The sequence below is a fragment of the Propithecus coquereli genome, unplaced genomic scaffold (assembly GCF_000956105.1).
Source record: "Propithecus coquereli isolate 6110/MARCELLA unplaced genomic scaffold, Pcoq_1.0 Scaffold20, whole genome shotgun sequence".
NCBI lineage: Eukaryota > Metazoa > Chordata > Mammalia > Primates > Indriidae > Propithecus > Propithecus coquereli.
Genome location: NW_012144967.1, coordinates 9,707,134 through 9,725,554, shown reverse-complemented (window position 1 = coordinate 9,725,554; position 18,421 = coordinate 9,707,134). Strand labels below are relative to the sequence as shown.

The window sequence follows — 18,421 nt, the reverse complement described above, 5'->3', positions numbered from 1 at the left end:
ATTTTTCCAGTAGCAATGGAGTCAGGTGCAACTGTAATTGGTGGGGGAAGAATTGATTCTGATTCAGTAATTCTGGTTCAAGGCTCATTTTAGAGGCCTGGGCTACATTTTAATTCATTTAATTTCTGCTGACTCTTCCCAGACCTGTTTTCCAAAATTCAAAGAACATGGAGCTCTCAAAGATATGCTGACTGTGAACTCACTAGATAGCCACTAGCTCAGAGATCATTTCCAGGGAAGAGCCCATCTATTAGTGTTGACTCTGCAGAATCAAATGTCTCCTCTTTTATCTGGATTAAGTATGTGGCAGAGGCATGGTTGGGCATGGGGTTAAAAGTATAAATTCTGGATTCACACTATGCAGTCTAACTTTGAGCAGGGCTTCAGTCTGCCTAGCCCTCAGTGTTGTCATAAAAGTGTGGGGAGAAGGGGGAATAATAGTATCTACCTTGAATGAGGTAGAAAAGCACCTAGTACCCTCCATAATGATCACTATTATTACACTGTTCAGAGTCGAGTTTGCTGATAAATAAAGGTTTGACGAGAAGGAAGTCTTTCTGCTCAATCTTCCAAAGTTAAAAATTATATTTTATATTTTAAAGCCTCTTTGCATTGTATATTTACCCCTTTTTTCAAACTCAGACAACCCACTGTTTTCCAAGCTCCCAACAAAGATTTATTCTTGTTTTCACTGTCTCTTTAATTCTAAATTATAGAATAGTTTGATTCATTATTCTGTTTAAATATAGCAAGTGCTTTAAAATATAAGATATCTGAAGTCAAATTATAAAACTGTCAATTCTGGTGGTGAACCCATGGTGTTCATCAAATCCCAGCTCTTGCTAACTATGGGACCTTGGACAATTGACTTCATCTCTGCATTTCCATTCCCTCATATGTAAAATGGGATGTTAGTGAAGGTATCTATTCACCCAACAATCATTTGTCAATTACCTTCTATTGCTATACAGTATTCCAGGATACAGGGTTGCTGGGGAAGAGTGAATGAATTAATGTATACAGTGCTTAGAATAGTATCTGGCACACACTTGGCACTGTATGAGTAATGTCAATAATTATTATCTTTGCAACTCCTCAAAACTGAAAATTTATGAAAAGGATCAATGCCAGGAAATGTCACTAAGAAAGGATACTTCCCAGGCAGTGGTGCAGAAGACCTGAAATTAATTCATTTCTCCTCAATTCACTGGTATCCACAACTGGCAATTCAAGTTCTTTGAGGCTCAAGTTTTTTTGTTGTTGTTGTTTTTGTTGTTCCCCACCCCATGCCATGTGAATGATCCAATCAAATATAACTCATACTGCTGTTATATTTTAATAGGCATTGTTTAAAGATAAGTAAATGCACGCCTGGAATCCTAGCAATTTGGGAGGCCAAGTTGGGAGGATCGCTTGAGCCCAGGAGTTTGAGGCTGCAGTGAGCTATGATCACACCACTGCACTCTAGCCTGAGTGACAAAAAGGAGACCCTGTATATCAAAAAAAAAAAAAAAAAAAGAGAGAGAGATGTATAAAGCTATAAGCATTCATTTTCCAAGTTCTAGTAGTGCCTTTTTGTTTTTTCGTTGAAAATATCAGAGAGAACGTGATGAAAGGATTTGTTCAGGCTATGGTTAATTGACAGTCACCCAAAGTTAGCAAAATACTGCTAGGAAATCCACATAAGGATAATATATTTTTCTCACTTCGAATTTCAAATATGCAACCGAAGTCTTTTTTTTAATTTATTTTAGAAATTTTTTTTTTACTTCAGCATATTACGGGGGTACAAATGTTTAGGTTATGTATATTGCCTTTGCCCCACCCGAGTCAGAGCTTCAAACGTGTCCATCCCTAGATGGTGCACACCACACCCATTAGGTGCGAATATCCCCATCCCCTCCTCTCCTCTCCCAGCTGCCCGACACCTGATGAATCTTACTACTATATGTGCACTTAAATGTTGATCAATTAATACCAATTTGTTGGTAAGTACATGTGGTGCTTGTTTTTCCATTCTTGTGATACTTCACTTAATAGAATGGGCTCCAGCTCTATCCAGTATAATACAAGAGGTGCTATATCACCATTGTCTTTTGTGGTTGAATAGAACACCATGGTATACATATACCACATTTTATTAATCCACACATGTATTGATGGGAACTTGGGTTGTTTCCACATCTTTGCAATTGTGAATTGTGCTGCTATAAACATTCTAGCGCAGATGTCTCTTTTATAGAATGTCTTTTGTTCTTTTGGGTAGATGCCCAGGAATGGGATTGCTGGATCAAATGGTAGTTCTCCTTGTAGCTCTTTGAGGTATCTCCATATTGCTTTTCACAGAGGTTGTGTTAGTTTGCAGTCCCACCAGTAGTGTATGAGTGTTTCTATCTCTCCGCATCCACACCAACATTTATTGTTTGGGGACTTTTTGATAAAGACCATTCTCACTGGAGATAAGTGGTCTCTCATTGTGGTTTTGATTTGCATTTCCCTGATGATCAGAGATGTTGAGCATTTTTTCACATGTTTGTTGGCCACTACTCTACCTTCTTTTGAAAAGTTTCTGAAAAGTGGGCAAAGGACGTATAGGAGATTTCTTAAGGTTCCGTATCTTATAACCTCCGCTTGTGTGTAGGGAATTATCCATGAATGTCATTACCTTCTCTTAAAAAGAGGTAAAAATCTCACTCTATATTTAATATCGGATAATGTTATGTAAGTTTTTTTAGTCCAAGATGTATCACACATAAGAGATAATTTTATACAGGTCAACATGAGCTCCCAGGTGAATATTTTGATTTAGTAAACCAGTTCCCCAAGTAAGATTAAGCAGTTAAGCATCTTGTGGTTTATTGCCATCACTCTGGTTGAGCCTTAGAGCAAATAGGTTGTTGAGGATAAGCTGCTGGTTCTGCTATGAAAGCCTTGAGGTAACTGAGCTGACCAGCAGCAGTCTGTTTCTGGTAGACACGGGTAAAGAAGGGTGGAGAAAAGCTCAGGGAACCAGGAAGCATTTCCAGGTGAAAGAGTGGTGTGGTGGATTTTTATTTCTTTTAATGGTATCATTAACCCTGGGGAGGATGCTATTTCACACAAAAAAAATTAACATGCTCAGAAAAACACATTTAGGAGATGTGGATACCATCATAATTTTTCTCTTTTTTCTACATACATTTGAACCAAACACCAATTTTTATTTTGTGTTTGGACAACTTTGTCTCTTCTACCTTTTCCTGATTCTCAGCAAGCAATAGCTTGTTTTCTTTATCCTGACAGAAAGTCCTGCCTTCTTTACTCCTTAATTTCCTATGTGGTTCTGTGGAGGAATAGTTGAGCTCTAACCACTGGAACTCAGGTAAAATAGAATAAGGTTCCGTAGGTTAGTGCTCTGCTTTTCATAGACTGCTCATGGCTTAGATGTGTTCATCCCTTCATATTTATTTGGGTCCTTTTGTATTTTTTATCATTCTGTTTCTCCTGTAAACCATGTAACAGAGGCATTGTTTTTATTCTCCTCACTTTACAGATGGCAGAATGGGAGTTCAAAGAGGTATTGCCCATGACTCATAGTCACACAGTTATTAACTGTAAAGCTAGGCATCAAAATGAGGTTTCCTGTCTTCAGTTTTCATGCCCTTTATATTATATCATATCACATAGAAAACAGAGCAAAGCAACCAGGTAGTAAGACATTATTCACCAAAAACGTGGAGAGGTTACACATGCCTCCACCCTGCTTATATTATAATCCTATAGTTAAAATAATTGAATATTTATTTACCAGAAAAAATGGTGGGGTACAGATCTCAAAGTTAAGAATGTGAATACAGTATGTCGTGTGTCATTCTTCCCCAATGACTTACCCTGTAGCTGACATCCTCCAGGAGAGTAGATGTGCCCACCGTGCACTCTGCTTGCCACAAGGTCTCCTTGATGCTACAACCATAAAGGAACACATTTTTCTTTTGGGAGTGGCCATGGAAATCACAGAAAACCTACAATAGCGAAACAATGGAGAAAATAAATCCAGGTCAGGTCCATTGGTTCCTGAATTGTTTAAAATGTCAACTTTCTCAGATAGATAACTGTTAACTAATTAGGTAACAGAACCAGCCATGTAAGGATCATTGGTGACTCTGGCAGGAGTTGTACCGATGCAGTTCTCAGGGAAGAATGTAGATTCTCAGGGTCTTAGGGGTGAACAGGTGTGAAGAAATATGAGTCATGTATAGCTCTTTTGAGAAATTTACTTGTGACTAGGGAGGAGATGGAGTCAAAGCTGGAAAAGAAAAGGAGAATGAGGGCATTTTAAAATATATATGAGGGTTTTAAATAATTTAAAAAGTCAATAGGAAAGATCTATTTTTTAAAAGTAGATTAAATATACAAAAAGAGATGCTAATAAGTAACTATAATTTTTCTCTAGGTTCTGATGTGGTAAAGAATGAACACCAAAACTCAATGGCTTATCAAAGGGTTATTGTTCATTTCTGCTAGATATCAGCTGTGTCTCTGCTCTGTGTGTCTTCATTCTAGCATCCAGGCTAACGGGGAAGCCCTAATTTGGGACATGATAATCTTGTGACAGAGGGAAAATAACTCAAAAGTAGAATCATGTAATGGCAGCTAAATCTTCCTCTGAAACATGACAAACATCATATCTGCTCACACTTCATTGGCCAAAAGAAGTCGCATAACCAATTTTATCATCAGTGGGGTGGGGAAGTATATTCCTCTTACAGGGAGGCTCTGCAAGTCACATGGCAAAGGGCAGTGATGTGAAATCCTATCACAAGGAGAGATGCTAATAATTGAGAAAAATCATAAAGTCTAAAAAAATGACCACAAATTCTTCCCATGCCTGTATGCATGCCTCTTTGCAGTAGACTATGTTCTACCTTCATCAACAGGTAGAGTACATTTCTTCACCCCTCGAATCTGGACTTAGACCTGTGACATCTTTTGGCCAATAAGAATGAGCAGATATGATGCAAGCTGAGGATTATAAAGGGGTTGGTTTGCTGTCTGGCTGTTCCTGGGAAAGCTGCAACAACTGCCGTGTGAATGAGCATAGGGTAATCTGCTAGACCAGACTCTGCAAAGTCATTCCCACTGACATAGCGGATATCAAGTCAACCACCAGACATGTGAATGTATCCACCTTAGACCATCCAGCCCTGAGCAGCCTGGCTCAGACTAGGGAAATAGCCCAATTTACTTGCATGATTCTTATTTAGAATCATTAGAAATAATGCATGCTTTTTGTTTAAGTCACTAAGTTTTTCTGTGGTTTGTTACACAACAAAAGCTAAGTGCTACAATAATCTGTTTGCTTAGTTTAAATATTTGCTTCCCTCCTTTCCACATACAAAATACACTCAACTCCTCCCCAGATGAGATACCCCTGAATAGCCTATTTTGTCTCAGTACCAGACTCTCAGCCCAAGATTCCGTTATAGTTCTATATTCTATATGCTCCTCCTGATTGCCACAAAGGCAAGTTACCTGCTCTTCACTCATCCACACACAATGGTTAAATGAAGCAACCATATCCCCAGTAACCTTCAGGTTTGAAAGGGGATGGATAGGATTGATACAGCAGTCACTGTCTTCTGAAATGCCCATGAATAGACATTGTGAGGTGTCTATATCCTTTGAATACAGCTGGTTGGTTGATTAAACCCTGGTTCTGTTCCCTGTTAGGAGCTCTCCTGGATTTTTTCTCTGTAGATCCTTACTCTGCCCTTGGGAGGTGCTTATTTTTCTTTTATCCTTCTGGGCCACACATAAAAAGGCCATTGGAGAATAGGGCTCCCTTTGAGGCCAAACATCTCTCTTCTCTGATTCCTGATGTAGAAGTTTGGGGGCCCAAAGATCATTTTGGTCTCAAAAAGTCACAGTCTCTTTGAATCAAAGCACAGAAAAAGCACTAGAAATGAAACATATGAAGGCAAAATGAAGTGTTTTTTCTTCTTTTTTTATTTCAACTTCTCTAAAACATAACACTTGACAGTCTAAGGCAAAATAGTAGCAATGTAGTGTATGTTTACAGCATATGCAAAAGTCAATCTATCATAATAATGGTACAAAATATGGAAGAAATAAATTAGTAATATACAGTTATAAGGTCCTTATAGTGTAAATAAAGCAGTATATTATCTCAAAGTAGATGCTGGTTAATCAAAGATGTATACTGTAAAGAATAGGGCAAACACTAAAACATTTTTTAAGAGGCATAAATAATAATTCAATTGTGGAGATAAAGTAGAATCATAAAAATGCTCAATTTAATACAAGAGAAATCAGAAAAGATAGAAAATTCTAAGAACAGATGAAACAAATAGAAAACAACTTAGCAAGATGGTAGATTTCAATCAAAAAATATCAATAGTATCATTCAATATAAATAGTCAAAGCACACTAATTAAAAGATGAAGAGTATTAGGTTGGATAAATAAATAAGATCAAATATTTTCTGTCTACAAGAAATTTGTTTTAAATATAAAGAGATAGGTTAAAAGTAAAAGGATATAAATAGATATATTATGCAAACACTAAATAAAAGAAAGATGGGATAACTATATTGTTAATAATTATCAGATAAAGTAGACATCAGAACAAGAAATATCATCTGGGATGAAGAGGGATGTGCTGGTTGATGTGTTCGTCTTGTCTTTGGTGATTAAGTGCTACCACTTGGCCTCTGCTACTCTGGGATTTCATAATCTCCATCAAAATCAAAGACCCCTCACCTCAGTGGTAGCATTCCCTGTAGACCTGGCTGTCAAAGGAAAGCAACCACATGACTTTTTGAGGATGAAGATGCTCCCCTCTCTAATGTATATCTCGCTGCTTAGTGGAGGGAACGTCTCTCATAGGTGGGAGATGGGTGTGCGAGTCTCACAAGATGAATCCAGTACACATTTCTATTTCCCTGAGACTTTGCACACTCTCCTCCCCATTATGCCAGGGAAGCTCTGGCATCTCGATCTCACTAAATATAGGCTAGTGTTCAGCACAAGGTTCAGTCAACCAACCAATTAGAGTGTTAGATCCACCTCCAGCTGCTCAGGCTAACGAAGTAAATCTAGAATCTCTAGATCATACACTCGTATCGGTGAAGTTAGCCAAATCCAGTGTTAGATTCTGCCTTTATCAGTATAGCATCCTTAGAATCCATTCCTACACGTTTCCCAGGTTTCTGATGATGTATATTATCAACATCTTCCAATTCTTTTGGTATGTAGCTATTTCTTCCTGCGTCATAGCGTGTAGTTATTGTCCAGGATTACACTGGTATTTAACTTTAGTTATGAGCTCAGGAGGCAATATCAAGTAGCTGTGGTGGGTCTTAAAGAAAATGAACATCCTCTTTCGAGGCACCTGCCCCAGGTGAGGCTATCCCAGGATTTTCCAACTGTCAAAAACTACTCCTCAGTTACTATTCCTACTGATCTGTGAGGCTTAAACAATGTTCTATTCTAGACTTTAGAGCAGTGGATCCCAAGTATTAACAAGCATCAGAATAACCTGGAGTTTGTTAAAGCCAACTGCTGAGCTACGCCCCAGCAATGCTGTGACTCAAGTATTTCTGGGTTAGGCCCCCAAATTTGCATTTCTAAGAAGTCTCCAGGTGATGTTGATGCCCCTGGTCACTTTGAAAATCTCTATTCTAGAGGAACCAATGAATAATTGTTTTAGGTTGAATCCTCTACCATCATGAATTTCCTGTGCACCTTTACCTCTTACACCTCAGTTTCTCTCTGTGAATAAACACCCACCATTCTTATGAAAAGTGTGCAAACAAATTAAGACCGTGTCTTAGCAACAGTTTTCTCAATAAAGCAAGAAACTATGCCTACTTGGTGACAAGCGCTCCTTAAATGCTGAATTCAACTAGAGAAGACAGTGCATTTTTTTTCCTTCAGATTCTTATAGACTCTGAAAGCTGAGGTAAATGACAAATTATAGACCTATTCACCTGCAGGAATGAGCACTGCTAAGCCCTGGGAGTTCTAGTGGCCTCTGAAGATTCAGAATGAAGAAAATGGAGACATTGTTCTGCTTGTTGCTCAAATGATGCCTCTAAAAATAAATACCTCTTAATTATAAGAAACATGTATTCCTCCAGATTGCAGGGGGCAATTACAAAACAATTATCATGTTATTTCAGTTGAAGAAGCTTTTTCTTCCCTTCTGGAAGATTTAATACTTATACTTCCTTCAGTAAAATTCTGTACCAGGTAAGTACGAAGTATGCCCAGTTAGGACATTCCAATATCCACAGGTTTATTTTGCTTATTAATCAATTGATTCAACAAATATTAACTAGGTGCCTACTATGTGGCAGAAGAAACTAAAATGTTAATATAACACAGTACCATTCCCCATACCAACAACAATAATAGCTACAATAGTTAATTTATTGAAGACTCCAGGTACTGTGCTGAAAATGTAATATAGATTATCTCGCGACGAAGTAGGTACTTTTATTATGCCTGTTTTTCGTCTGAGAACACTGAATTTCAGATTAAATTTGCCAAGTTTGCACTGCTAATAAGTGAGAAAATTTTTAAACCCCAATTTGCCCTAACCCAGAGGTAATGTCTTAAAACACTTTTCATTTCTATATTGCCTTTTCCAGGAGCCAACAGGTCATTGTAGTACAGTCAGAGGAGAGCTGAGGTAGGCGTAAGTCCAGAAGTCCAGACACTATTCACACTGCACCCCAAATGAATGGCACGCCTTCAAGGCATGCAATGTGGTGTTTCTGGGATTGCCAAGGCAGGTTAAACCTAAGATGATTCTTACTGAGTGAGAACTATCTAAGCAAATGGAAAATTGGGAAGAAGGAGCTAAGGGTTTGAGGAACCGTAATAATTTAGAATAAGAGCATACAGTAAAAGGAGAATTAATCAGGTATCTATAGCAGTGGGCAATGGTCAAACCATCAATGTGCTTGTATGCCATTCTAGGGTGTTAGGACATTTTGTTGAAGATGGGTGAAGGAGGCTTTAAAGTGTTTGAGCAAGAAGCAACCTGATCAGGTCATTAGAATAGAAGTGTTAAGATCAGAGGGACTGAGACCAGGCAAGAGAGATGACAAGAACCTAGCTTAAGGCATCAGATATTAGTGTGTAGAGAAAGGAAGTTTTGTGAGTAAGGAAGTAATATTTACAGGAGTTGGAGACTAAATGGATTTAGAGGCTCAGAGAGGAAGAGGTTAAGAATAATACCTGGATCTCTGGATTAAGTGAATGAGCAGTGACTGCTTTTCCCCAAGGCAAGGAACATAGGAAGAAATGCAGATTTGAAGGTTTTATGTAGTTTCATTTAGTTTTGTTTGAGCTGGAGTGCTTACTTTTGAACTTTTGGCCCTTGGCGAAACTGATAGCCCTCCCTATGTCTCAGTTTCTTCATTAGCAAAGTATATGGTGTGGATTGGATTACACATCTCCCTAGGACGTTTTCCAATCCATTCTCGTCTGAGCTAAACTGCAAGGTTAATTTAATTCATGCAAACGTGAGTTCCATCCTTTCTTGCTCAGCAAAGAGGCTGATCACGACCACGTTGATATGCTCCTCACATGCCTTCTCCCTTCTTTGCCCTCCCTCTCTTGGTCCTATTCTGGTTCCTCTGCAAGTTAATTGGGCCCTTGGTTTGAGAAGTTACCCCTTCCATTTCAAATACACCTCCCTTAGCTGTCCCCCCACCCCACCACAGCTCACTTATCCCTGATTGCGTTTACAGCTCTGATTTGCCAGCTTTAAGCTGCTCTGTTTTCCACTCCTGACATCTGGGTCTCATTCCTGCTTCCCAGCAGCAAATCTCTGCATTATTTATGCATTGCCACAGGAAGATGAAGCGAGGCCGGAGTCAGGAGGAGACATATTCTGGAGAATGTGATAGAAACCCAAAACAACAATGCTTCCAATTAAACCAACCAAGGCTCACCAAAGCCCTGGAGGTTCCAGCTTGTGCGCAGCATCATGCAGATGGCATTCAGCCCAAGTTCCTGAGTGGTGTTAACATCTCTATAAAGGAAATAATACTGGTGACATGTTCAATTACCTTCCAAGAGCCCAGTTTGCAAGACCCCATTTTCCAGACCTCTTATCGACAGCCTTGCTCTCCCTAGCAAGCATTTCATCTGAGTTATCAGCAATATTCCTTTGAGATTAACCACAGGGAGCACGTGCAGAATTTATTCCTGTAACTATCTGCAAGGGGATTTTACGCTCCGTCCCCTTTCCCAAAGTCAGAGACTTTCACTTAAATTGGGCCATCGTGGGCCAGAGTTCCAAAAGGGCCTCAGAAAAGCAGTATTTACTTATAGATAGTTTTTGCTCTCTCCACTAGCTAATTTGTGGAGACAATTTTCACATTAAACCCAGCAGAACGCACCAATATCCAACTCTTCATGAGACTGTTCACAGTGGGACCTTTTATTATATGTTGTAAAATGCTGGAGGAGGTTTTCTGCCATCCCAGTGTTGTATATTATAAAATCCTTCTTTCCAAAATATTTCTATTACACTGAAAGAGCCTATGTAAATCAACATAAAAACATGTAGCCTAATATGTGGCTTTGTTTTGTATCTAACATCCTTCTGATAAGTAATAATTCTAATGCCTACTCTTTATTTGAATGCCTGGTAGGCGCCAGTCACTGTGCTAAGATTTTACACACATCCGTAATCTATAAAAAGTCTTGAAAGGAGGATATCATCCCAATTTTACAGAGATCCAACTTCTACTAAGATTAAAGGAGGTTAAACAACTTGTCCATGGCTACCCATTAAAAAGCAATGTGTTACATTTCAAATCTGATCAGTTTGGTTCCAAAATTCTCCAAAACATCTAAAATCATTTGATCTATCAGCAATGAAGAGCAATATAACAAGATTGTCAATTAGCAAATCTGAGCGTGAACAACCAGACATAGCCTGAGGTCTTGTTTCCCGTTTTCTACTTTCCACCTCTGGCTGGCTTTCCCTCCATGAGCAGTCAGCTTAACGCCTGAGAGGGCACTGTGCAGTGGGTTCCTGGCAGCTCTCTCAGGAGCTCAAACTGTTCCTTTTCCTCAGTTTTACGCATCGAAGGAGAGAAACAGCAACCTGGCTGCCACCATTCTACACAGTCCCTGGGCGAGCCCTTGCCTTCCGTCTTACTCAGGGGCAGGTGCTGAAACTCTCGAGGTAGAAGCATCACCTATTCATTTCATGTGTTAAACTCAATCCGAGCACACAGGCTATTGGGTCCCCTGTCTTCACCAGAAAGTGGGATCTAGACTAGGCTTTTTGACCTATAACAGGTTTCTAAGTTGCCCGGGTAAACCCTTGGGGTGGGTTAGGCCAGTAAATACTGACCCACTGCCACGCCTGCCCAGTCCATGTAAGGAGGCTTGCTTTGGTTTTACCTCAGTTGCCTGATTTGTATTCCTATCCTTGAGAGCTGTCAGTTGCATCAATCCCCAAGGCTGGACTGTGCTTTGCTCGGGACAACTCCCACTTTCTGGAACTGGAACTTTGAGCCCTACATCCAACGCCCTTGGCCAAGACCATTGCTATCTTGCTCTACTCACGAGTCAGTCCTCAGACACACACAGGCCCCTTCCGTGTCTGCATCAGAAGCCTCTGCTTTGACCTCGGCCCTCCCTCACAGAGAACAGCCTTATGGCAAAACTAGGCCCTCTGTCCCTGTCCCCACATATTTCTTGCCTTCCCACCATTTCTTCCAGCTCTGGGCAGAGGCACCTTCACAAAGGCTGAAGGGGAACATAATTTAGAACATTTCCTATTTTCCCCTGCACCCCACCTCCATGCCTACTCCCTCCCAGAGAAAAATTAAAAATAGGAAATTTATTTAGATTTCTTTGAAAAATCTGACATGTCCTTTCTCTGGCATATGAAAGACCCCAAATTTTCAGCTCTTGTTGTGTGTAGAAGCTACATTGAAGATACTAGCAACGGAGAAAGAAAAATATGCCCTTTGCTTTTCAACCTAAGTTTATCCGAGAAAATTTAGCAATTCGCTTAAATATAGATTATTTGTGTCAGTAAAAATACACACGAAGCATGGTTTCTGGTACGTTAAAGAAGCATTGTTTGATGTTTATTTGGATAGCATGAAAACGATTCTAAATAAAAGAATATGAAATGGAATTTAAATTTTTTTCACCTAGGACCTCCACGGGCATTCTATCCCTTCCCCCCATCATGGCAGCAAGGTTTTTGGTTATTTCTACCATATCCTCAAATGCCAAAAAAGTTAAATTGTAGACTTAGTACCTTAGCATGAGTCAATGAAAATGAGCAAAAACAGCACTTGTTCTTCTACCACTTCCGAGGAATAAAGTGGAAATAGAATAGTGTGTATAAAATACCTTGAGGTCCTTGGAGACAAGGGTTATAGGAAGGGACATGCCATTCCTTTTCTTCCCTCTCCTTTTGTGTCCCTTTTAAAAGAAGCTGATTAACCAAAAAACATAGGCCAGAGGGACAAAATAAGACCAGGAAAATCATTTAAGTAGCTAAAAATTCTATTCCACTGGGCCCCAGAGAAAGTCAAAACCAAAATATGCTGGCCCTGTCTCCTGGCAGAAGGCAGCCTGGTTTGTGTGGGTTGTAAATGGAAATCAATGAGCTCTTCAAAGAGCACTGAAATCCCTTTACCAACGTGTACTCACACAGGGAGAGCCTAGAGGATAGGAATCAATACCTCTCCTGATTGTGAAGCCCTAATTCTTCAGAGCAGCACAAGGACCAGGCCAGCTGCAACATGGCAGGTCAAAAGAAGCTGTCCACCCAGCTTCCCGCAAGCCTGCTACAGCCTAAGGGCTTTCTCTCACTCCAAAGCCATGCCCAACTGCCCCCTCAGCCACCAGCCTTGCCTCCTGGCTCTTATGGGGAGTTTCACAAAGAGAAACAGATTCAATGACTCCTGCTAGCTGACTGTAAAGCTTGTCTGCTTCTTTGGGCTTCTCTGTTTACCTGCCTTCTCTCCGGCTGGATCTTTCTGACTTCTAAACAGATCTCCTTCCACCACCTTTCTACTCTGTCCCAGCAAAGATGTTTTCCGTGACTTGACTTGCACGTCTCTATGTTGGTCAGTCTGATTTGGGGCAGTCCCTTTGTCTCCTAGTTGCATTTTAAATCTCCATGACTTTGCTCTAATTTGTTTTTAATTTTCTGTATTTAGGTAAACGTGTACCTAGAATGAAAGGCCCAGATCCTGAATACACAGTTCAGCGAGTTTTGGTGTAACTAAGTCTTCGATATAGAACATTTCCACTAACCTAGAAAGTTCCCTCCTGGCCTTATTAGTCAATCCCCTTCCCCAGAGCCAACAGTGTTCTAATTTCTGTCTTCATAAATTACTTTTACTGCTCTTAAATGTTACATAAATAGAAGCATAGAGTACGTAGTCTTTAGTGTCTAGTTCTTCCATTCAATATAATGTTTCTGAGATTCATTCATGTTATTGACTGTATCAGGAGTTTGTTGTTTTGTTTTGTTTTTTGAGTTTTGGTTTTGGTTACTAAATAATAGTCCAATGTATGACTATACCAAAATTTGTTATGTGTTTGGGCTTTTGCATGCAAGATCTAAGCTCTTTAACAAACAAAAGAGACAGAAAATCTGGCTTCAAGAACATAGTGAAGGAGTCATAAGAAGGTCTGTGTGTTATGAGTACCTACCACCTGTTAAATGAAAAGCTTGCTTTTTTTGCACTGTGCAGTGTGACTCCAAACATAGAAAACTCCGTGGATTTCCAGTTTCACAAAGCAGAAGATTTAAGAGATCCTTTGAGGGGAAAAAAATATTTCTCAGTCTTACTAGAGTCAAGTCCAGGGGAAACCCTGCCTCGTCCTTCATGTCCAGCTCAAAGGGCACCTCCACTCTCTCCGGCTTTTCCACAAGCCTGAGAGAAAATGACTCAACCCCTCATCTTTGCTCCTATAACACTGCACATGGGCCTTCATTACAGTATTTACTGTTCTGTACCACAGTAGTTTCTTTGCAGACCTTACTCTACTTTATTTTTTTCTTTTTTTATTTCAGCATATTATGGGAGTAAAAATGTTTAGGTTACATATATTGCCCTTGCCCCACCCGAGTCAGAGCTTCAAGCATGTCCATCCCCTAGACGGTGCACACTGCACCCATTACGTCTGACTCTACTTTCTACCAAAGTAAACTGTGGGCTCCTCAAAGAAATGGACAATCTTTTTTTTTTATTTGGTTTTGTATCCCTGGAACCTAGCACAGCAATTGCACACACATGGTGTAAGAGAAGGGACAAATGGGATTACCACACAGATGGGTGAATGGGTGGATGGACGAAACAATATGTGAATATTGCCATGTTGCCTATAAACTAAGTGATTTGTCTGGTGTTTAGAAGTCCCCGGCAGTATCAGAGTACTGCTTTCTCTCACAGCCCCACATTCTCATTGGTTCTGGGAGTTCATATTAATCCACCCACCCATGGGCAAATGCCTGACTAGCATCTAGAACAGGTGTGATTTCCTAGCAACCATACAGTGCCCTCCCAGTGCTTTAGAAAATATTTCATTTAATAATAAGAGCTAGAGGTTGAGCAGAGTCACAGTTAGTCTCCAACCAGATAGCCCAAGAGTCAATCTTGTTGCAGTAGAAATCTTCCTGGTGCAGGACAGGTCTGTGTGCTGAGTGAGTGGCAGTGCTTCTGCTGCTAGCAGGAGACTGATACAATACAGCTTTGTAGGTAGCTAAAAGGTGATGTTAAGCCCATTAGAGAGCTTTGTAACACTGTGAATAGCATTTAGTTCTCAGCTGTTTCTCACCCACCTCTCAGATGGTCCCAGCAGGAAACAAGTCTGTGGCTGTCATGTTTATAGCTAATTAATGTTTATTTATATTTTTAAACAAGCTTTTCACCTGTCATGCTTTAAAATAAATGTTCTGCTCTTCAATTAGAGGTTGTCAGAGCAGAGAGGAATCCTGTGTTGTTGTGGGTTGAATGTGTGTGTGTATTTAAATGTGTATCAGGTAGGGAGTTCTTCCCTTTTACGTTTTTCTCTCTCCTCTTGGAGCCTAAAGCTTCCTACTCAGAGAGACACCCTTTTTCCAAGTTTCAACCATGAGGTTGGTGCCCTGCTATGCAGGCCATGAGCTCGATTGTAGTGGATAGATAGCAGAGTTAACAGTGCCTTCTAGGATTGAGGGAAGGCCAGATCAGCATGAAAATATCATACATTTTAACCAGTGCAGAACCAGGATTCTTAAGAGAAAAAAATGTGCTTTGCTCTCTGTGCAATAAAGGATTAACTCAGCAAGTCTAGGATGTTCAAACCTTCCACATTCTTAGGAAGTTCTGTTCCTTGACTGGCTCCTGGAAAATGAACTTTACCCCCTTGGAATATTCTGCTGGATGAATGTCTTTCTTTACCTGAGGATGTGGGTCATGCCAAGTGGTTGATGGTAACAATATGATTTTTGGTGGGAGTCTTGGGCCGTGAGGTATCAGTTTGATCTCTGGAGAGGCTGGAGCCTGAGTAACTAAGGTCAGCCACATAGGGCACTCTATGGCTACATAGCTGACCCCCAGTAGAAACCCTGGACACCGAGGCTTAGGTGAGCCTGGTTGGCAATGCACATTGTTGCTGGTGAATTAAGTACTGTTTATACAACTCCACTGGATGAGGAACATCTGGAAACTTGAACCTTGTCTCTCCTGAACTCTGCCACATGTGCCTTTGACCTTTACTGATTTTGATCTCTCACTGTAATAAACCATAATTGTGAATATAATGGCTGTTCTGAGTTCTGTGAGTCATGCTAGGAAATCACTGCACCTAAGGATAGTCTTAAGGACCCCTGGCATATCTCTCAAGAGTAAGTAATGAAGAGAGGTTGAGTTTCAGGGTGAAAAAACACATCAGAACTGAATCACGATTCTGCCACACACTCAGGGTGACCTCATAGAAATCACTTTACTTAATCTCTTTGGAGATTTAAATAATATTCTATGTTACATATTCATCCATTTTGTCATTAAATATTTATTGAATATTATTTTCTTTGATTGCACAGTAGATGCTCAAAAAGTGGTTAATGATAGAGATAATTATTTGATTTGGCGAATATACCAGCTTCTCCACTCTATTTTAAGTTTCTTAGGTAAAGTAAGGACTCTAAGTTTGGACATATGCCCCTCCACAGTTTACAGACAGGTGTGTTTACAGTTTGTAGTTAATAAATGAGCATTTTCATGTGGTTACTCTGCTGCCATTTCCTCTTTCTTATCTCAAACCAAGGTCTCTGATTTCCAATAGTCTATTTTTTTAAATAAATTGTATAGTACCAGAGGCTTAGGAGAAAAAAATACTTAGAACATCCCAAAATCATCTTTGGAATGTAACAAGTATTAGTTGAACATGGATATAAACACCTAGAGGATTTTTCCCAAACACTATTTAATAGACATGTACATTTTCTTTCTTGTTCAATAACTGAAATATCAGAAAAATATAGGCCCAGGAAATAAGATAAAATACAATTTCTTGCCCAGTTTTTACCAATGAGTACTAAATTGATTGTTTGCCTGTGTTGTGGGATAAATTGTGTGCTCCAAAGAGATATGTTGAAGCTCTAATCCCTGGTACCTGTCAGTGTGACCTTATTTGGAAATAGGATCTTTGCAGATATAATAAAGCTAAGATGAGGCCATATTTGATTAGGGTGGGCCCTAATCCAATGACTGATGTCATTACAAGTAGAAGGAAATTGGGATATGGACACACACAGAGGGAAGATGGCCTTGTGAAGACAGAGGCAGAGATTGGAGTTATGCTGACACAAGCCAAGGGATGCTAGAAATTGCTGGCATCAATGAGAAGCTGGAATGACCAAAGGACTCTTCCCTAGAGCCACGAGAGTGAACATGGCTCTGTAACACCTTGATTTCAGACTTCTGTCCTCCAGAAATGTGAGCTAAGTTTCTGTTGTTTTAAACCACCCAGTTTGTGATAGTTCGTTACAGAAGCCCTGAGAAATCAGTACATCCTCCTCCTTTTGAGCTTGTCCTATGTAGGTCTTTGGCCTTTATTTTTGGTTTTGGTTTTTTGCCTTGGAAGAGTATAATCTGCCTTCCAGAAAGTAGAAGGAATCAGCCAAGAGTATGGAGGCAGAGGAAAGTGATTGACTCACCATGGGACTCCGACCAATGCTGCCCAGGTAGTAGAGGAGTCCTTTGGCATGGTAGATGGTTGGCTGGAGATGGGCTTGGGGAGACAGCCACTGTCTGTTCAAATCTTCCCCTCTCAGTGAGCATCTGTGACTGTAGAAACAAACCATACACAAATAAATACACATTTAGAAGAAAATTACTTGATAAAATAAAGCTCCACAAGACAGACTATTAAACTAATGAATCCAACTTCCCTCTGACTTCTGCCCAATTGGCATCAACTCCAGATGTCCAGAAAGCCGCAGATCTGTCATTTAAGCTCCCAAAGTGCCATGATTATTCACAGCCACAGAAAGAACTAGAAACCATATTTGACTTAATATTGTTTTAAGATCAGAGTTTTAAGATGAAATTTGAGAAATGTAGCTCCCCACTATATACACTCATGAAAAATACATTCAATAAATTTCTCTAGGCTTTGGGCCCTTCAGTTCCACAAATAATTAAATTGAGGTCAATCTATCATACTGGGGGTGCTATATATATTTCCAGCTGGCCCAAGAACTCTGCCAGGTAGATATTAGCACATCCCAAAGAAGAGACTGAGGCTTAGAAATGAATAAATAAATGGCCTGAGATCACCTAACCAAGAGCTGTGCTTTCCACCGGGTCTATTTGCCTCTAACCCTTATGTCCTTTCCCTTGTCACACTGCTTCTTCCCTCCCTGGCCAGGTGGCTTGACATTTACCTGGAGACTCACAGTACCTTTTGTCAAAGATTGCATCAGGGTATATGAGAGCTAGAATGAGCTCGAAATCATATAGTCCCTCATTTCAGGAGCAAAAATGTTCATATTGGAAAGTTCCAAGTTACTTTACCAAGGTGACCTAGCTGGTTAGTGATAGCGCTGACTGCAGTTCAGAGGGAGGGAACTGAGATGCTGAGCTGTCAGGTAGAGTGCCCCTAAAAGCCCACTGGAGATGACCAGTGCAGCCCATGCACAGGAGAGGTTCACGGCAGCCCTGCTAAGATGTTATTTAGTCAATAGGGTTAACAAGCAAAGTGCCACAGATCTCCTTCGCTAGCTAGCGCTCCAGCACACTGCCCTCCTCCACCCCAGCCATCCCTCGTCCTTCTATACTTCAGCTCCATGGAATTGCTCACAGTTCCCTCTGAGCAATTGTGTCTGCTAGCCCCTTGCTAGGACTCCCCTGTCCCCATCCATGCCTACCTATCCAACT

General features: G+C 40.2%; 1 protein-coding gene across 1 annotated transcript in view; it reads right to left on the bottom strand.

Moving 5' to 3' along the window:
* The window catches only part of AGBL1 (ATP/GTP binding protein-like 1), a 502,451-nt gene that overhangs the window by 132,931 nt on the left and 351,099 nt on the right, over nucleotides 1-18,421 (bottom strand). The window contains exons 17-18 of the mRNA XM_012643678.1: nucleotides 17,200-17,329; nucleotides 3,870-4,001 (exon numbers count right to left, since the gene is read on the bottom strand). Of these exons, the coding sequence (XP_012499132.1) occupies nucleotides 3,870-4,001; nucleotides 17,200-17,329 (262 nt within the window). The remainder of the gene's footprint in view (nucleotides 1-3,869; nucleotides 4,002-17,199; nucleotides 17,330-18,421) is intronic.